Source organism: Typopeltis vanoorti, chromosome 24 (genome assembly GCF_054136105.1).
Source record: "Typopeltis vanoorti isolate ZY-2024b chromosome 24, IOZ_Tvanoo_1.0, whole genome shotgun sequence".
In the NCBI taxonomy this organism is placed as follows: Eukaryota; Metazoa; Arthropoda; class Arachnida; order Uropygi; family Thelyphonidae; genus Typopeltis; species Typopeltis vanoorti.
The window spans coordinates 68,852,070-68,874,095 of record NC_143572.1 but is presented as its reverse complement, the minus strand read 5'-3'; the positions used below and the strand labels follow the sequence as shown (position 1 = coordinate 68,874,095).

The window sequence follows — 22,026 nt, the reverse complement described above, 5'->3', positions numbered from 1 at the left end:
TTATAACAATTTCTGCAATCCTTTCTGGACGTTGCGTTTACTGTTTTGCCGGTGCTGAGACATCGCGGTTTGGTTTTTTTAATTTTAGTTAGCTTGTGTTGGTCTCGGTCTCCACGTGTCTTCTGTGTTATTTGTGGGTCAGATGTTATTTCTGGCAAATAGGATTCAATAATTTTTTCCCTGAAATCATAAAGTGTCATGCTCTTCTGATTAGAATATTTGTTATAAAGTACCCGAGCATTTATCAGACTCATCATCAAAGTATGTATAAAAATTTTCATATACCAACGTAAAGTGTTCCTTTCGAATGGGTAGTAACTGAGCATTTGATCTTGTAGATCAACGTCGGACATGTTTTTGTTGTAATTTATGATGGCTGCAGGTTTCGTTGCCACAGTGCCGCGTCTGGTGGTCACTTCTTGCATTTCGTCAGGAAATTCAGTAGATATGTAATTTATCTCCCTTTTGTCCTTCCATTTCCCTATATGGACACCGTTACGACACTGTGATACATTTTCGCCTTTTTTTAGTTTTTTTGTAATTATGCTGTTTGGGTTATCTTTACGTTTCTTGTTCAATGTGCCGGTGCAATATGTATTTTGCTCCAATAGTTTGGCAGCTAAACTGTAGCTGTTATAAAAATTATCCATGAACACTGCATGGCCAGCATTCAATTTTCCCTCTAATAACTTTTCCACTATATTTTCTGTGTGGCCTTTCCCAGCAGTTACATCTAACGTACTGGCAAAAACATGCACTTTTAGGATGATACCATTTGGTTCCGCAAGTACATGCAACTTGATTCCATATTTATGTCTTTTTCCCTTGATGTACTGGCGGAAAATAAGTCGACCACGCCATAAAATCATCGATTCGTCTAAAGACAAATTTTTACCGGGGTAATAAATACACTCCATAACATTATTGAAATTATCTATTACTAATTTGCATTTATCCATGCGATCGGCATTATTTTGTTCATCAACAAAATGAAGACATCTTAGAATTATTTGAAATCTATTTCTCGACATATATTGATGGAAAACTGAGTTATATAAACGGTGAATTTTCCAGTAATCAACAACGCGATTCATTTTTGCTGTACTAGTGTGTAATAGTAACCCAATAAAGATTTTTAGTTCTTCTAGAGTGAGCGACTTCCATTGTGTAATTCGAGACTGAACCTGATTAGATGAATTTTTCAAGTTTTTTGCGTATCTATTTGAGAAATCGACTATTTTTTGTAAATAATCTTCACTGACAAATAAATCAAAATAATCCCTCGGATTATTCGGCGCTGGCACTAGTAGTGCATTTGTCCGAGTAAAGGGAATTTCCCTCATAGAACTGAAGTCGGTACTCCAACATGTCTTGGAAACTGCACGCGATGGCTGGTCAGGCGGACATTGTGGTGGTGACGCAGTTATTGCAAATGGCGTCGCAGAACTAGAAGGAAAAACGGGACGAACTGAGATTTGATTGAAGGATATTTGTTTTTCATTTACAACCTCATTATTTTGTTTCACCTGCAACTGCGAAGCTTCGTCTTCTTCGGATTCCGAGTCACTTTCACTATCAACAGATTCATAGTTTATATCATCGATATCACCCCCTGCATAAAAGTCGTCGTCCGAATCCAGTAATAACTCTTCCACCTCTATACTTTTTAGACGTTTTTTTGCATGATCCGGCATTGCGCTGAGTCTTTTCGAGGGTCCTGGTTGGTCACTCATATTAGAAAAAACAAAAACAATACTCAAAATAAATAAAAACCAAACTTCAAGCACACTAAATCAACGAATAACTAAACAAAGTCGTCGCCTTGTCCGAACGCTGCCACTGTGCGCACGGGCTAACATAAACAATAGACGATGGCTGGCGGCCATCCCCACTCCACGAAAGTCTATCCCTTCCCTAGTGGCGAATATAAATATTACGCGCCGTTTCGCTGTGGCCGCTGTACTATTCCGCTTAGAAACTTGATAGCGATAACGCGTGATCGGCCGTTTGGTGACAACTCGCATCACGCGATATCGCGTGATTGGCAATTAACGTGCTAAGATGCTCAGTGCAGTGAACAGTTAATCAGAGAGAAACCAGAAGAAGCTAATATATAAATGTACATATAATGTATAAATAAGTTTGATGTTAATAGAATGTGGTGACAAATCACCACATATCTTAAGGGAATATTTTGTAGAGTTAGCAGTAGCACTGGCATCTCTGTCTAATAAGAATCTTACAACAGCATAAGTCCCAAGAGAATGGAAAGGAGGTAAAATTGAAAAAAAAAAAAAATAGGTGGTGATAAGATTTTGGCTACAAATCATAGTCCAATGTATACATCTGGAATTAGGTATTGGAATGGTTAAGGTATTGGAAAGATTGGTTAGAACTAGGATACAGAAATGGGTTGATAGCAGTATTCTCTATGGTTGTCATTGGGTGTTAAAGGGAGATCATGTTTTATTGACTTACTTATGTACTATAACAAGGTGACAAATGTATTGGAAAAGAGAGATGCATACACAGTGGTAAAATTAGATTTTGCAAAGGCTTTTGATAGACTGCCACATGACAAGCTACTGAATAAACTGAAAGAAATGGGATTGAATGTAGGTTCAGTATACCAAAAGAGGAAATTCACTACTGGTGTATCACAGAGATCTATATTGGGTTATTGTTGATCAACTTGTATATAAATGATACTGAGGTTTAACTGGAAATATGTAACTGTTTGCTAATGATGCAAAATTGGGGGAACAGTGGAGTTAAACAGATGTTGTGGCCTTACAGGAGGATGAACAGATTTAATGTTCCCAGTTCAAGGGTGCAAAGTGTAATTCCACGTATAAATTTCTTAGTTGTCGCGCTGTTATTCGTATCAAAGTTTCTAGAGCTGACACGTAAATAAATAATTTAATAACTAGAATTAATTATTTAAGTAGGTTTCTGTTACGGAAACTTCAACATGAATAATTGCAAAGTGTCAAAGTTTTACTATTATGATTATTATTCCAAAAATTCCCAAGAAGACTCATAATGGGCAGTCCCTTTGTCATACACAGCTTATCATACCATGCCTTAAATACATTTGAATTCTCTCCAGACACCACACTCTCAGGCAATGCATTCCAGTGTTCACAACTCTCCATGCAAAAAACTTACTCCTGAATCCCTTGCTCACATCCTCCTTATACCCTTATACAGATTCGAGGGATGATCTATTGTTCTCCACCCCATCTCCCACCATTTTATGAAAAACCTCTACAACTTTAACACTACAACAACATTTTATCAACTTGTACATCTCTATAATATTACCTCTCTTCATCCTATCCACTAGACTCTGAAAATTGCATCTTCTCAACTTTTCTTCATACTCAACATTCCCGATACCTGAAATTACCCTAGCCAATCATCTTTGGACCATTGCTATTATTTCATTATTCTTTTGAAAACCAGTGATGAAATCTGTGCACAATAGTCCTTACAATATATCCCCACCAAGTGTAAATTCTACATCCCATCTTTGTTTTCCCAATTTTAAAACCATACATTCAGCATGATTTTTACTCCATTTGGGGTCATTATCATGCATTTCAAGGATTTAAGGCTGTTTTGGCTTAATTTCCAAGCCTTTTCAGAAAACAACCAGGTTCTTTTTTTCCTAATGGTTTATAAATGAACTTATTTTTGGTTAGTCTTCCCATTTGCATTCTTTTAAAATGCTCTTTCGAATTGTATTTCTTTACTTGATTCTGAAGATTATCTTTAGAATCAGGAATTATTGCCGATCATCAAGCAAAGAGAAGTTTGCCTTTAGTAATCTCCTGTTTCATTGCTTAGTGATAACCAGCAAATTTTTTGAAATGTCTATTTGTTTAAGTGCTTGACATTAGTGTTTTTTTTTTTAAGATTAACCTGTTCTTTTTAGTATAGTTCCACAAAATGTGTAAATATCTATTGGATTATTTTATGTCTAACTTATATTCTTTACGTGCACTGCTTTCTTGAAAACCTCAAGTGCAAAGAGTGCAGTATTTTTAGGAAGCCAAACAGGATTGGAGATGAGGGGCATGCTGCTAATGATATGAAATGTTTGAATCAAGTTAGAGTTGCGACCTATGACTGCAATACTAGTAACAGTTTTTCATGTGGCAGTGAGTTTGAAGCTATCTGGTGTGAGGTGGAGTCTAACAAGATTAAATACACAGTGGGGCATAGATACAGACCTGGGGAATTGGTTACTAGTGATGAAGAAATTAATCAGCAAATAAAACAATGGATGTGAAAAGTATAATCATAATGGGAGACTATCCAAACATTGATTGTGTAGCTGTGAAATTGCATGAGAAGAATGAAACTAAATTTATTGAGCTGTTACGATAAGCAGCATGTGATAGAAGGATCTCAAGATTAGTGTTAGATCTGATTATAGTGTTTCAGGTTTTGGTTAAAGATGTAGCTATTGTCTGCGGTTGGAGATGGTGATTATGCAATACTCACTTGGGAAACGGCTAAGCTTATGAATGTTCCGTTCAAAAAAGTTTTTTTTATTGCCTGCCTGGTTGGCCGAGTGGTTAGCGTATCTGCTCTCCAGCCAAAAGGCTGCGGGTTCGAATCCCGCCATGGGCATGGATGTTTGTGATTGTCTGTGAAAATAGTGGTGGGATTGGCAGTAGATGGCACTGGTGTAGATGATGAAGGTAGTTGTAGTTAGTGGAGTGGTGGAGACAAAGAGCTGTAGAGCAGGTGCCCTCCCTCGATGAGTCCTTGGACTCCCTGGAGGTGTTATGTAATAATAATAATAAACATTTTGCAACATTGAACTGGTATCCTCTTTTTGTGCCCATTCACTCAGTCTATTCAAGTCTTCTGTAAGACCACAATATCTGCTCTTCACCTCATAGTTCATTCCAACTTTGGATCATCTGCACTAAAAATCCCCATTCAAATCTTCCATAATGTGAGTAGCATATGGGTTAAAGATCAGTGGCCCTAAAACAGACCACTGAGGCACACCATTAGTGACTTTCCTCACCCAGGATATTGATCTCCCATACACAACTTGCTGACATCTATCAGATATCCAATCTCCAATCCACTGCATTAGTATAATATTCACGCCCATCCACTCTAGTTTCGTTATCAACATATCATGCAGTAATCTATCAAAAGCCTTTGCAAAGTCTAAGTTTACTACTGCATGTCCATCTCTTACATTAAATGCTTCTGTCACCTTTTTTTAATAAGATGACTGCTGTCACCTTATTACAATAAGTAATTAGTAAGTAGATTATTAAAACATGACCTTACCTTAGCAAATCCATGCTCGCAATCAGAAATTATAATTTATAATTATTATAATTTAATAATTATAATAACGAAAGCAATGGGATGACCAGGGATCAAGAGGGAACAGTTGGAATTGAAAAGGGTTTTAAAATGAAGAAACAGAAAGGGAAATGGCCCCAGTCGAGCATGGAGAGATCACATTGAGTGAGTGGTAGTATCAGTGGAACTAGCTGTAGATCCAGAAATTAGCTGTTGTGTTTGCATACAAATGCTAGAGGTATAAGAAACAAGGCAGATGAAATGGTTGCATTAACTGCATCTGTTCACCCAAAGATTGTCGGAATAAGTGAGACATGGTTGGAAGAGGATGACATCCTGACAGGAATAGAGATGGAAGGGTATGATGTGTTTCGTGAAGACAGAGGGGGTAAAAAGGGAGGGGGAGTGCTATTGATGATAGAGAAACAGTTATGTCCATATAAAGTGGAGATGCAAGAGGGAAATAGTGCCAGTGGTTTTGAGGCAGTATGCTGTGAGATTGAGGTGAATGGAATCAAATACTTTGTGGGATGTTGTTATAGACCAGGTAATGTGGATGGTGGTGATAATGAAATGTATAATCAAATTAGCCAAGTAAATATGAAAAGAGTGATCATTATGGGTGATTTTAATTATGGCAATATAGACTGGAATAATGAGATAGCAACTGGAAGTAAAGAAAATGAGTTTCTTGAGTTTTTGAGAGATAACTACCTCAGGCAGTATGTAACAGAGGGCACACAAGTGTCTTGGATTTGGTCATCTCATCACAGGATGTAATTGTAAATGAGGTATCAAATCATCCACCAATTGGTGAGAGTGACCATGAGGTGATTACCTGGGTGGTTGGCAGCAGTGCAAGGACTTCTGTGAGAAAAGGGTATATGTGGAACTACAAAGGGGGGGGGTGATTATGAAGAGCTCAGGAGACAGCTTGCAGGTGTAGCATGGAATGAGGAGTTAGCTGGAAAAGAGGTCAATGCAGCTTGGGGGATTTTCAAAATCTGTTTAGTAGATACATTGTTTAAATGTATTCCAAGGGTGAGAAGATTAAATAAGGTGGGTGTGAGATGGATGAATAAAGAGATTAAGCATGCAATACAGAGAAAAAGGGCATTGTGGAGGCAGCATAAGAGAATGAGGCCTACAAAGACCAAGCAAGGAGGGTGACTTGGTTGGTGAGGGTAGCTAAAGAGAGGTATGAACAGCAGTTAGCTAATGAAGCCATAAAGAATCCTAGGGAGTTCTTTCGATATGTAGTCAGCAAAAGAAAGAATAATTATGGAAGAATGACATTGATTGGAGTAAATGGTATAAAGACAACTGATGCAGAATGTGTGGTGGAGATACTTAATGAGCAGTTGATAAAGATCTTTCAATCTTGTGAATGTGACTTCATGGAGGGATAGAGAGCAGTTGATGATGGGGAAGAGAGACTGACTGTAAGTGAGCAAGAGGTGTATGGGGAGTTGAGTAAACTAGATGTTAATAAGACTGTGGGACTTGATAATATATCACCACATATTCTGAAAGAATGTGGAAGGGAGTTGACATCTGTCTTGACGTATTTTTTTAATATGAGTCTTGCACTCGGTCAAGTCCCTAAGTAGTGGAAGGAGGGCAAGATTGTGCCACTTCATAAAGGAGTTGATCGAACTCAAGCATCAAACTATAGGCCTATCTTTGTGTCAGGTATTGTGGTTAAGTTGTTTTAGAAGCTTGTGAGAACTAGGATCCAGAGTTGGGTTGATAACAATGGTATTATCTTTGATGGACAACATGGATTTGCTAAAGGGAGGTCATGTTTTAGTAATCTGCTTACTTATTATAATAAAATAACTGCTTCCTTGGACAACGGAAAAGGAATCCTTTATCCAAGTGTGAGCAAACAAAGTTTGCACCTGAAAGTATCTTCAGGACTGGGATAAGGTGGGCAAGGAGTCATCCTGGATAAGGTAGTACAACACCAGGACGACTCCTTGCACCATCGTATGTACCACCCTATGTTGTGCCACCTTATCCCAGTCCTGAAGATACTTTCAGGTGCAAACTTTGTTTGCTCACACTTGGATAAAGGATAATTAAATTTATTATATTCTAACCAAGTGAAAAATAATCTTTCAACAGTAATATATTTGGATTTCACAAAGGCATTTGATAGAGTACCTCTTGATAGGTTGACAGTCAAACTAGAGCAGATGGGGTTGGATGTTAGATTGGTGCATTGGATTAGAGACTGGCCATCTGATAGATATCAACAAGTTGTGTATGGGGGAGCAATATCCAGAAAAAGGAAAGTCATTAGTGGGGTGCCTCAGGGGGTCTGTTTTAGGTCCATTGCTGTTTAACTTGTATATTAATGATATATTTGAAAATTTGGATGGAGAGATTCAGTTGTTTGCAGATGATGCAAAGTTGGGATGAACCATGAAGTGTAGTGAAGATGTTGTGGCCTTACAGGAAGACTTGAATAGTTTGAGTGATTGGGCACGGAAATGGGGATGCAAGTTCAATGTTGCAAAATGTAAGGTTTTAAAATTTGTTAAACATAGATGGGATGCAGAATTTATGCTTGGTGAGAATATATTGTTGGAGGTAGAGGAAATAAGAGATCTTGGGGTGATAGTGGATAGGGATCTAAAATTTAGGGGACACACAGCCAAAATTGTGAAGACAACACAAAGGCTTCTGGGAATGATGCGGAGGACACTGACATGTAGAAGTAGGAAGATTCTTGTTCCGTTGTATAAGGCTTTGATTAGTCCACACATGGACTATTGTGCCCAGATTTGGTCACTGGGGTTTCAGAAGGATGAAGAGATGTTGGAAATGGTCTAAAGGAGACTGACTAAGGTAGTTTCTGACCTCAGGAATGTTGAGTATGAGGAAAGATTAAGAAGATGTAATTTGCAGAGTCTGTTGGACAGGAGGAAGAGGGAAGATATGATAAGGGGTTGTTATAGGATCAATGCTGGAGAAGTTTTACAGAGAATAGTGGGAGATCAGGGGATGTTATCCCTGGAAACTGTATAAAGAGGATGTGAGTAGGGGAGTGAGAGGTAGGTTTTTTCATATAGAGTTGTGAATGATTGGAATGCCTTGCCTGAGAATGTGGTGTCTGCAAAGAGTTTGAATGTGTTTAAAACACAGTTTGATGAGCTGTGTGTGTGTGATAAAAGGACCTCCCAGATGAGTCTTTGACTCCATGAGGTCTTGGGGTAGTAATAATAATAATAATAATAAAATACAAATATGTGTAGACATACATCAACTCCTTGGCATATTCCTTCAAAATTTGTGGTGATTTATTATGAAGCCCTTCTGCCTTATTAACATGAACTTTTCTCAATTTCCTATATACCTTTTGCTCACTCACATTTATTCTCTTCTCTTCATCATCCACTGCTCACAAACGCTCTATAATGTCACATTCATTCACAAGGATAAAAGACCTTTACAAACTGCTCATTAAATATCTCAACTATATGCTCTGCAGTAGTTATCCTTATTCCATTTTCTCCAATAAATATCATTCCACCATAATTTTTTTTTTTTCTGGCTGTATGCCAAAAGAAATCTTTAAGAACCCCCTTCCCCAGATTAGCTAAATACTGCTCATAACTGCACTTTTGCTACCATTACCAACCAAGGTATTGAGTGGCAATAATCATTGAAATGATTATTGCCACTCATCTTACATCTCACAATCTCCTCATTCACCCATTTTACACCTTCTATATTTAATGTTATGACTCTTGGAATACCATTAAACATTGCTTCTACTTGATAGTTCTTAAGTAGCACCCAAGTCATGTTGATCTTCTTTTCACCTAATGCCTTATTCCATTCTATAGCTGCAAGCCATCCCCTGAGCTTCTCATAATCACATCCTTGTAGTTCCACATATAACATGTCTTCACAGAAGTCCTGACATGGATGGCAACCACCCGAGGTAATGACTCTGTAGCCACTCTCACCTTAGAAGTATTATATTATGGTATTATCTTTGATGGACAGCATAGATTTTCTAAAGGAACGTCATGTTTTAGTAATCTACTTATTACAATAAGGTGACAGCAGCAGCATTGGATGTGGGAGATGGATACACAGTAGTATACATAGCCTTTGCAAAGGCTTTTGATAGATTATCACATGATAAGTTTATAGTCAAACTAGAGCAGATAGAGTTGGATATTAGACAGATTAGAGAGTGCACATATACGAAGAAAATGTAGGAAATCGGAAGAATTTTTGAGTTGGAAATTAGTATAACAGACCTCACCAGCGATCAGTAGCATTGTGTCAGAGGCAGGAGAATGCCGACCTAGAGAGAGAGACAAGTAGTAATGGACGGTAACGATAGCAAGCAAAATGTAAATGAAAAAATAAAAGTGGGGAGCAAGCGTGGGTAGCTTGCAGAGAGAGATAGATGCATTGAAAGAGGAGGTGGAATGTCTTGGGAATGAGTTGAGAAGAAGCATGAAAGAAGAGATTAAGGGAACGGAAGTGATAAATGCAAAGCAAATCAGAGTTAGAGAAAGTTATAAGCATGATAGAAGAGGAGAAAATAGAAACAGCAGGAGAGAGGGAATGAGAAAAATACAAGGGAGTGCTGGAACCAGGGACAGAGTAATGCTAGGACAGCATGTAAGTAGGGGAACAAAGGAAAAAAGTATTAGATGAGAGAGAGAGGAATGCAGGTGAGCAAGGAAGGAACAGTGTGGTAAGAGATATGATGTATGAAGACTTAATGATCTGTGGTGTGCAAGATAGAATGCCTGAGGAATGTACGCCTGGAGGAACAATACAAAGTGTGGCTATGGCAATTAAGCAGGTTGAAAGGGTGGATGAAATGATTGTAATGGCGGGCATGTATGACTTGAAAGGCAGTGTGAATCAGGTGGCAAGAGATCTGAGCTTCATGCTTGAGGTTGTACAGAAGAAGACTCAGAGAGAGAAGATTGTGTGTGTGTGTGTGTTACCCAGGTATGATAATGAAGAGCTGAAGAGAAGAGCATTAATAATGAATAGTATGATAGCCAGAATGTGTCAAAAGAGAGGCCTCGAGTACCTGAATGCTTGTTAGGCATTTGAGGACAGAAAGAAACTGTATGTGAGAGATGGCTTGCATTTGAATGAGGAAGGACGTCGATATCTGGAGAGAATGTGTTCTCTGAATGAGTCAGTGTGTTACTGCAGGGAAACTAGAATTGTACTGCTTCAGACCACCTTTTGAGTGCATCATAATCACCTGCCTTATAGTTACCCATATATATATATATATATATATCCCTTCTTAACTGGAATTTCCACATGTTTTGTTACCTTCCAAGTCAAGACCACATGATCACTTTCCCCTAGTTGAAGACAATGTAGTCACTTTAGTTATGGATGGACAGGTCTTCTGACCCTATAACAAGATCCAACACTCTCATATCCCAAGTGTCCGTGCAGTTAGCCTAGTGGCTTTGCGCTTTGCAACCATATGCCTGGGGAAGGAGTGTCCTAGGTTCGATTCCTGTCAATGACATGAGGAGCTCGAAGATCTTCCTCAGCCATAGCCAAGTTAGCCAGTCTTGGGCGTGGACAGCAGGGTTTTTCCCACCAGTTTATCTGGTGCTTTTCATTCCGCAAGCAGGCAAACCGGTCTGAGGACACACACAGATCACAGTCAGGAATACTGACCCAGCCATAGGCCTGATTCTTCAGCCTATGCCGGTTCCGGAGCCTGGATAAAATTTGGTGGGACTAGATGGTACCGTGAACTCCCATAAAAAGGGGAACTCTGTATCATCACATGGAATTTATTTATTTATATCCCGAGTCCTTTCTGTCACATTCTGCTTCAAGTAATTATCTCTCAGATTCTGTTAATTCCATTTCCTTTCTGCCATTGATCTTTACTCCTTTCAGTCTATGTCTCCAAAGTTGAAGTCTCCCTATAATAATTACTTGCACTCATCGAACTTATCTGCTGATACATATCTTCATAATAATTTCTGGCACCCTTTGGGCTCGAGCAGCAATATATTTTGTCCTATTAGCCTCAGTCTCACACCAGATTGACTCAAAATAGCAGCCATCTACCAACTGACTCCTAATTTTGTTGGCTGCAATTCATCTGCTATCATCAGCATTACCCCACTCCTGTCCTATATACTCTATCTGCCCTGAAAATACTAAATTCATCACATTCTATCCATGTAACTATGTCATTTGCTGTTAGCCAAGTCTCACTAATGCCTATACCTTTTGGCAAGGTTGCACTAACCAATGCCAGTAAATCCTCACTCCTGTTCCTGATGCTTGTAGTGTTAGTATATAGAAACTGTAGTATCCCCTTAGGCCCCTGATCACCTTTACATGCTGAATTAACTATCCCATTCGATATTGTTGCCTGAGAGACTAGATTCTGCATTTTTTGTTCATTCACATGCACACTCATTTAGTTTGAGTGCCTTCATACACACCTGTCTACATCCACTTTAATTGCTTTAGTTTTCCTGACTTTGCATTTCCACATTCACTCTCACTGAATAAAGCTCTCTTCAGCCATCTAACTCTGAATCCATTTAAGTGCAGTCCATCAGCATTGTACAAATCTTTGTCCATCAAACTTAGGCCATAGGTCAACTAACTCTACATCATTCCTTCTGTGCAACTTTACAACTATTGATTTATTCTGTATAACTATTGATTTGTTAGCTATCATTTCCCTCATTTTCAGTTCACCTCTATCATAGTGTAGCATCAGACACACAAACTTCATCCTGTCATTCTTCTTTTTTGCTTCTTCCAACAATTATAATTGACATCATCCCTCATACAATATTTCTCACCTCTCAGGTCACTGGTTCTAGCCAAAACAATTAATTCTTTTACCTTTCCTTTCTGCATTCTGACAGTATTACTGATATTATTAATTACTGTGGTTTACGTGTGTATGTTTAGTTATTATTAAATTTTGCACCAGGAAAACAAGATTTTGTATAACTCCCCTTATCATAGAATTGCCATAAATAATTATTTGCTTATGCTCATTCTGTCAATTATTCTTACAAGTTTCTTTTTGGTTTCAGACCACCCATTGTTTTTTTTCTGTTTTCAGTTCGACTGACCTTTTACTATTTCTGCAACCCTTCAATCTCACATTTTTGTTTTGTGAAGGACTACATGCAAGCACACAATTTCTTTATTCAGGTCTTCTATGTTCTCCTGAACCTCTGCTGCACTTTCAGTATTAATACCAATATTTACATTTTCCAGTCTTGTATCGATGCTCTCTACTCTGTTATCATGTAATTTATTCTCTCCATATTCCCTTTCAAAGCATTTATTACACGTACACTCTCATATTTGCTCTTCTTCCATATCATATTGCTTTTCACCAAATTTTATAAAAATTCATCATACAGTTTCTGAGTTATTGTGATTTTTCTCTTTGTTCCTTAATTTATGGAAACCAGTGTACATATTAGTGTTATGTTTAAAGATTTTATAACATACATTACTTACAGTTAGTTGGCTATCTTACATTATATCATGCTTAAAAAAATAAATAATATGGAAAATAATTTTTCATATTATTTTATTTTATTTTTTGCATTGTTACAGACCATTATTATATATACGTACTTGAATAACAATTTCATATTAGTGGGGAGTATCGCTTATAAAATGCAGTCCTGGAAATATTTTGTAATAAAAATTCAGAGCTATTATTTGGTTCCAGAGAATAAGACTTGGTGGTTTGCAATAAAAATATTATGTTGAAAGGAGTTTGCATGTCATAAATGGTTGGGAACTACTGATTTATATCTTCAGACAGGAACGTGCCCAGGGTAAACTTTTATTGGCCGCTCCTTAATATTATATTAGTTAAATTTTACGATGTAGGATATACCAAGAAATGAATATAATTACTATTAATGATTATACTGCATTGTATAATCCAAATTCGATATTAGTTACATAAAATAAATATTGGATATTTGTTTCTTGCCGCCCAGGTGCAGTGCACCCTTTGCACCCTCGGGTTGGCACGGCCCTGTCTGTTGACCAATTGATAATTAACTATAATAATAAAAGTTATGATCTTCATCCATTTTTGTTTATAAGAAATAGGTATTGGCATTATTATATTTGAACTGTATATATTTCAGCATTTTAAGTTGAAACTTATCAGTAATCAATCTCTATATCTCCTATATTTTCTAACTACCAAATTAGTTAACTTTTGGTGTTAAATTTCAGATGTGCCTGTTCTTACAATTGGATCCAACAAGGATGCGTTAAGTAGCATGTTAGGTGGCAGAAAAGATGATGTGTATTCAAATGATGAACCATCAGTGCTGGCTAAAAAACTTCTAGAAAGAATATGCAAAAGTAATTATTTTATTTGCTTTAAAATATAATTATTTTATTATAATTTGTCTTATTGTCATTATCCACACCTCTGAAACTCAGATGGTAACAACAAGTCTCTTTCATTGAAAAGATCTGATGCAAATCCTGTCTAGACAGAGAGAACTTTTAGGTTACTTGGTTGGTTAGTTGGTAAGGGTAGCAAAAGTGAGGTACAAGCAGCAGTTAGCTAATGCAGCCAAAAATAATCCTAGGGAGTTCTTTTGATATGTAGCCAGCAAAAAAAAAAAAGACTGATTATGGAAGGATGACATTAATTGGAGAAAATGGTGTAAGGACAACTGCTGCAGAAGATATAGTGGAGACACTTAATGAGCAGTTCATAAAGGTCTTTCATTGTAATGTGACTTCGTGGAGAGATTGAGAGCAGTTGATGATGGTGAGGAGAGACTGACTGGAAGTGAACAAGAGGTGTATGGGGAGTTGAGCAAATTTGATGTTAATAAGGCTGTGGGACTTGATAATATATCATCATGTCTTCTGACAGAATGTGCTAGGGAGTTGACATCTGCTTTAATATATTTTTTTTAACATGAGTCTTGCACTGGCTCAAGTTTCAATGGAAGGAGGGCAAGATTGTGCCACTTCATAAAGGAGGTGATAGAACTCAAGCATCAAATTATAGGCCTGTCTGTGTGTCAGGTGTTGTGGTTAAGTTGTTGGAGAAGCTGGTGAGAACTAAGATCTAGAATTGGGTTGACAACAATGGCATTATCTTTGATGGACAGCATAGATTTGTTAAAGGGAGGTCATGTTTTAGTAATCTACTTATTACAATAAGGTGATGGCTTCCTTTGACAGAGGAGAGGGATATGCAGTAGTATACTTAGATTTTGCAAAGGCTATCGATAGATTACCACATGATAAGTTGATAGTCAAACTAGAGTGGATGGCGTTGGATATTAGATTAGTGCATTGAATCGGAGATTGGCTATCTGATAGATATTAACAAGTTGTGTATGGGGGAGCAGTATCCCAGAACAGTCAAGTCACCAGTGGTGTGCTTCAGGGTTCTATTTTTAGGGCCATTGCTGTTTAACCTGTATGTTAATGATATTGCCAAAGATTTGGATGGAGATATTTAGTTGTTTACAGATTTGAGACAAATTATGAAGAGTAATTTGTTAAAGGGAGATGTTGTGGCCTTACAAGATGACTTGAATAAATTAAGTGAATGGTCACAGGAATGGGGGATGCCAGTTCAATGTCGCAAAAATGTAAGTTTTAAAATTTGGGAAACAAAGATGGGATGCAGAATTTATGCTTGGTAGGGATATATTATAGGAATTATAGGGATATATGCTAACTGGCGCTAAGAGTTATGAAGAGATAAAAAGGAGGTCACAAGACAGGATGTTGTCATGTGCTGCTATATTTATCAATTTTCGGATTGATGCACCAAAGAAGAAGAAGAGGGATATATGTTTTGATGTGAAGGAAATAAGAGATCTTGAGGTGATGGTGAATAAGGATCTAAAATTTCAAGGACACATTGCCAAAATTGTGAAGACAACACAACTAATTCTTGTAATGATGCAGAAGACACTGACTTGTAGAAGTAAGGAGATTTTTGTTCCATTGCATAAGGCTCTGATTAGGCCACACATAGACTACTGTGCACAGATTTGGTCACCTGGTTTTCAAATGGATGAAGAGATGTTGTGAAGTGTCCAGAGGCTGCTTATTAAGGTAGTTTCTGATTTATGGAATGTTGAATATGAGGAAAGGTTGAGAAGATGCAATTTACAGAGTCTAGTGGAAAGGAGGAAGAGGGGTTCTACAGAAAACAGTGGGAGATCAGAGGAAAACAAGAGGTCATTCCTGGAAGCTGGATAAGGAGAGTGTGAGCAAGGGAGTGAGAAGCATGTTTTTTGCATTGGAAGTTGTGAATGATTGGAATGCATTCCCTGAGAGTGTGGTGTCTTCAGAGGATTTGAGGATAAGGCACAGTATGATGAGCTGTGGGTACGATGAAAGGACCTCCTAGATGAAGTCTTGGGGTAATAATAATAATAATAATAACTATTCTCTAATGATTCTATATTATTTTTGACCATCTAATGAATGCAAGAAATTAACAAAAACTGGGTTGTATATTGGCCGAAGGATTTTAATAATTGATATTAAGTAAAAAACACCAACAAGTTTTGCCAACTTAGCTGTCTGGCTTTGTCTAGGTATATAAAAGAGATAGAAAAGAACTTAAACTGTTCATGAAGGAATGAACCGAATACAGTTGTATTTTTTACAAATACAGAAGAATGCATACATCAAACGTATGGAGTGTGTATGATATCAACTGTTGTTATGCAGGAATGTTCTGTAATTAGCAGCAAAATTTAACTCTGGCATGCTTAATGATCTTATGAGGGTCTTCCAAATATCAGCTAGAATTAAACCTTGATTTCTATTGAGGTTGCGTTTAGAACTGATGACTGCTATAGCTTCTTTTATGTTTCAGGAGCGGAAATCTTCCACTAAATAGGGCATGGAGCTTTTGTCCTATTCGATGGTATTGTTTGTCCTCAAGAAATGAAGGGCTAACCCAGAGTTGTCTTCCTTGTTGTTGTTTACATCTCCAATGTGTTCTCTTTTCCTTATTTCCAAACTTCTTAAGGTCTGACCAATGTAATTTAATCAACATGAACAAGCGATGTTATAGACTCTGGCATATTTGAAGAAGGCATAACTGTCTTTTGGAGATTTTAAAAAGTGGCAGATAGTATTTAAAGGTTTACAAGTCACTCGCATTTCATGTAGCTTGAGGAGTGTATAGTTCGCCCACCGTTTGTATGTCCCTGCTTCGCGTCTTTCCAAGAATAGTCGATTCATGCTGAAGGGGAGAAAGAAATGAAGGACGTCCGAATTGGTCGCCAACACGCAAAATTACGTGCTTTGTAGGTAAAATTTTCCAACTGTTATACAAGCAACATAGTTAACTACAATAATCATAAGAGAGAAGTTAATTTTCCGACCGGTAATAATAAACAACTCATCCCACAATACGGACTGATTACCCTATTATCTAAATGGGTTCTCCTTTTTCTGAGATGCGCAGAAGTGTCGAGGGACCTCTAATCGGTGGGCGAACTATAGCAATCTTTTTAGAAATTGTCCCAGCATAAGGAATGGTTTCAGGACTGTACAAGGATAGTTATGAGGATCGGCTGAGGGCATGTGGACTGCAGAGTTTGGTGGATAGAAGAAGGAGAGGTGATATGATTGAGACTTTTAAACTGTTAAGAGGTGGTTACAGAGTTGACACTGGGGAGTTCTTTCACTTGGTTGAACAGCGGGAAGGAGTGATGAGAAGAGGCCATCACTGGAAGTTATGAAAGAAACTGTGAGCAAGAGGGTGAGGAGTGGTTCTTTGTGTGGAGGGTAGTTGAACCATGGAATACATTGCCTGATGGAGTGGTGGGAGCTAGAACGGTCAATGAGTTTAAGGAGTGGTATGATAGACTTTGTGTTTCTTAGGGGGAACCTCCCCTCGATGAGTCTTGACAGACTTTATGTTCTTAGGAAGGACCTCCCACGATGAGTCTTTTGGAGGTCAAATGCTGAATAAGGTAGATGCAGATGGATGAATGGGGAGATAAAGCATGAAATCTGAAAAAAGAGATACTCTGGAGGCAACACAAGATGAATAGTGGTAGCAGTCAATTGCATGAGGATTATAAAGAGCAGGCAGGGAGGTGACTCAGTTGATAAGAAGAACAAAACTACAGTATGAGCAGAAATTAGCAAATCAATCCAATCCATTTTTCAGACATATGGCAAGTAGAAGGAAAAATTATTATGGTAAGATGATGTTAATGGATTAAAATGGTAGAATAGTAATTGTAGCAGAAAACATCATTCAACACTTTATTGTAGTATTTCATCCTGGAGGAGTCAGTTTTATTGCTAGAGGGATAGGGCAGGTTCGAGGTTTAGAGGTACAGGAGGAGAGTGTGTTTCAAATACTGAGTATTCTAGATGTCAATAAAGCTGTGGGACTAGATGGTATTTCACCACGAGTTTTGAGATAATGTGCAAGGGAATAGACAGAGCCTTTGACCTGGCTTTTCAATGAAAGTCTGGCTGCAGGAAAGGTGCCGATGGAATGGAAGGAAGGTAAGACAGAGCCATTGCATAAGGGCAGTAGCAGACTGGAAGTGTCTAATTATAGGCCAGTTTGTGTGTCATCAGTAGTTAGTAAGATCTTAGAGAAAGTAGTGAAAAATCTTATACAGCATTGGGCAGATGAGGATAATGTTATCTGTGAGAGTCAACATGGATTTGTGAAAGGGCGCTCTTGTTTTAGCAATATGCTAGCCTTTTATGATAAAGTTACAAGAGCATTAGATGAGAGATAGGCATATATTGCCATTTTTTTAGACTTAGCGAAGGCATTTGACAGGGTGCCACATGATAAGCTGATATTTAAGTTGTAGCACATGGGTCTGGATGTCAGATTGGTCAACTGGATTCAGGATTGGCTGTCCGATAGGTATCAGAGAGTTGTGTATAGTGGGGCAGTTTCAAGGAAGCAGAGGATTACAAGTGGGGTCCCACATGGCTCAGTACTGGGACCTATATTGTCTAACCTTTATATCAATGACATTGTCAATGGATTGCAAGGGGATATTCAGTTGTTTGTGGATGATGCGAAGCTGGGAAGAATTATTAGTAATAGTGCAGATGTGGCAGCCCTGCAAGAGGATTTCAATAAGCTAGATAGATGGGCAAATGAATGGGGATTTGATTTAATGCAGCAAAATGTAAAGTCTTGAGGTTTGGTAAACATCGATGGGATGCTGCATTCTCTCTCTGGGAGGAGTTATACTGGAGGAAGTAGGGGAGACAGGAGATCTGGGGTTGATGATTGATAGAAACCTGAAATTTAGGGGACACATTGCAAAGGTGGTAAAGGTAACATAGAGGATTGCTGCAATTATGAGAAGGACACTGACCTGCAGAGAGAAAACAGTTATCATTCCATTGTATAAGTCTCTGATCAGACCACACTTAGACTATTGTTCTCAGATTTGGTCCCCAGGATTTGAAGGGGATAAATTAACTGTGAAAAGGGTACAAAGGCAGATAATAAAGATGTTTCAGGACTGTACAATGATAGTTTTGATGATCGGCTGAGGGAATGTGGACTGCAGAGTTTAGTGGATAGAAGGAGGAGAGGTGATATGATTGAGACTTTTAAACTGTTGAGAGGTGGTTACAAGGTTGACACTGGGGAGTTCTTTCGCTTTGTTGAACAGCGGGAAGGAGTGATGACAAGAGGCCATCACTGGAAGTTACAAATGGAAACTGTGAGCAAGAGGGTGAGGAGTGGTTTCTTTGCATGGAGGGTGGTTGAACCATGGAATGCATTGCCTATTGGAGTGGTGAGAGCGAGAATGGTCAATGAGTTGAAGGAGCGGTATGATAGACTTTGTGTTTCTTAGAGGGGACCTCCCCTCAATGAGTCTTGATAGACTTTATGTTTCTTAGAAAGGACCTCCCATGATTAGTCTTTTGACTCCATGGGGGTCTGAATAATAATAATAATAAAGTATTCAATGAATTATTTATAAGTGTGTGTTATCCTCATCAGGGTGAAATAATGAAAAACTCAAGTGTAAAGAAAATAGAAGAGGATGGCTTAATTGTGAGTGTGCAGGAGGTATATGACAAAATAAATAAGCTTGATGTCAATAAGTCAATAGGATTTGGTGACATATTACCACATTTTAAGAGAATGTTCTGTTCCAGGGAATTGGCAGTGGCATCAGCATGCCTTCTGTAATATAATACGAGTCTTTCAACAGCACAGATTGCAAGAGAGTGGAAATAAGGTAAAACTGTCCCACTGCATAAAGGTAGTGATAAGGCTGTGGCTACAAATTACAGGCCATGAAGTTGTGGTTAAGGTATTGGAGTGATTGGTGAGAACTAGGATACATAAATGGGTTCATAACAGCAGTATAATCTGTGGTGGTCAGCATTGGTTTTTGTTAAAGAGAGATCATGTTTAACTAACTTACATATAGGTAACTAACTTATGTACTATAACAAAGTGACAAATGTCTTGGACAGGGGAGATGTATGTACAGTGGTATACTTAGATATTGCAAAAGCTTTTGATAGCAAACCACATGACATGCTGTTAAAGAAATGGAAAAAATGGGAAACACTTCTGAGTTGGATCAGTGACTGGCTGTCAAATAGGTATCAGAAAATTGTACACTTTAATAGAGATAGAGGAGGTGAGAGATCTGAGAATGGTGGTGGACAACGACCTGAAATTGAGGGGCCACATTGCACAAGTTCTGAAGACATTACATTGGTTAATGGCAATGATGTGGAGGACCCTGACATGCAAAAATAAAGAAGTTATGGTGCTACTGTATGAGGCCTTGATAAGGCTTCATATGGATAATTTTGCACAGCTTTGGTCACTGGGTATGATGAGGATATGCTAGAAAGGGTCCAGAGAAAATTCTGAAAGTGGGTCAGCGGTGTTTAGAATGTGGAGTATGAAGACAGATGATTGAAAGAATATAAATTTCAAAGTCTCGTGAATAGGAGGAATGGGAGAGGATATTATTATTATTATTATTAAACAAGACCTCATGGAGTCAAAGACTCATCTAGGAGGTCCTTTTATCTCACACACATCTCATCATACCGGGTCTTAAACACATTCAAACTCCTTGCAGACACCACACTCTCAGGCAAGGCATTCCAATCATTCACAACTCTGCACGAAAAAAACCTGCCTCTCACTCCCCTACTCACACCCTCTTTATACAGTTTCCAGGGATGACCTCTGGTTCTCCCCTGATCTCCCACTATTCTCTGTAGAACTTCTCCACCATTGATCCTATAACAACCCCATACCAACTTGTAGGTCTCTATCATATCTCCCCTCTTCCTTCTCTCCACTAGACTCTGCAAATTACATCTTTTCAATCTTTCCTCATATTCGACATTCCAGAGGTCAGAAACTACCTTAGTCATTCTTGTCTCAATATTATTGAGACATATAAGTTAGTCAGGGGTTGTTATCAGATTGACATGGAAGAAATTTTTAATAGAGTGGGAAAGGAGGAGGAAGAGTGGAACAAGAGACTCTTCCTGAATTTTATAAGGAGGGTGTGAGCTGAGGGGTGAGGAGCAGGTGCTTTTCATAGAGAGTGGCGTGTGAGTGGAATGCTTTGCCTGAGTGTGTTGTGAATGTAGACACATTGAATCAGTTTAAGGCACAGTCGGATGAGCTTTGTGTGTGATAATGTGTAATGAGCTTCTGACTCCATGGAGGTCAGATGGTAATAATTCTTTAATTATCACTTTACTTCATATGTCATCCTGCAAAAAGTAGGTTTTATTGCTAGAGAAGATGGGGAGGATTCAGAGTTAACAAGTGCATGAGAATGATGTGTTTTGAATATAAAGTTATTATTATTACTATTACTATTATTACGGGCAACTCCAGGGAGTCATTAGACTCATCGAGGGAGGCCCCAAATCATATTCATCACAACTATTTGACATTCATACAGTATCTATCATACCTCGCCTTAAACTCATTCACTGTCACAGCATCCACCACAGACTCAGGGAGCGCATTCCACTCATTCACTACTCTAAAAGTAAAGAACCCAGCTCTAACACCTTTACTAACCACACTTTTGCCCAGTTTCCATGGATGTCCCCTAGGCCTCCCACAACCAGCCCTGTTCTCAAAAATATCTTCTGAATTAATTTTATAGAAACCCTTCAGTAATTTGAATGTCTCAATCAAGTTCTCTGGAAGTCAGTAAGAAAGTGGGACTGGATTGAATTTTACCCACATGTTTTAAGAGAATATGCTAAGGGAGAATAAACTTGAATATGAGAATATTCAAGATTTTGGTAGATTCTTCTACCTCAAGTTATAATATGTACTCCTGTTTGCATTCCTCTTGAAAATTTTCTGTTGTTCTGTCGTTGCTTCTTTTGTTTAACAATCATTCAAAGTAATTAGTCTACTTGCAGTACAAAATTTACTATAGGATTGCAAATAATCTTTCGTCGGTAGGTGCAACAATAAAAATTACTCTAGACATCTAGGATATTCATATTTTCAGTTTTCTTATCACCTTTATGATCTTTGATTCCTTTTCCAATGCTCTTTCCTTCATTTCTAAGCTTTTTCAATAACCTGCAGACCATTTTGTTACATTTCTGATACTTGTCTTCTTTATTTTTACTGAAGCCTTCTCATGACTTTTGTTTACTTTACTG

The 22,026-nt window shown here is 38.1% G+C and overlaps 1 protein-coding gene across 1 annotated transcript in view; it reads left to right on the top strand.

Annotated features, from left to right (window-relative positions):
* The window catches only part of LOC150093385 (uncharacterized), a 334,426-nt gene that overhangs the window by 228,266 nt on the left and 84,134 nt on the right, over positions 1–22,026 (top strand). Inside the window, exon 13 of the mRNA XM_090414082.1 lies at positions 13,591–13,722. Coding sequence (XP_090270208.1) covers positions 13,591–13,722 — 132 coding nt within the window. The remainder of the gene's footprint in view (positions 1–13,590; positions 13,723–22,026) is intronic.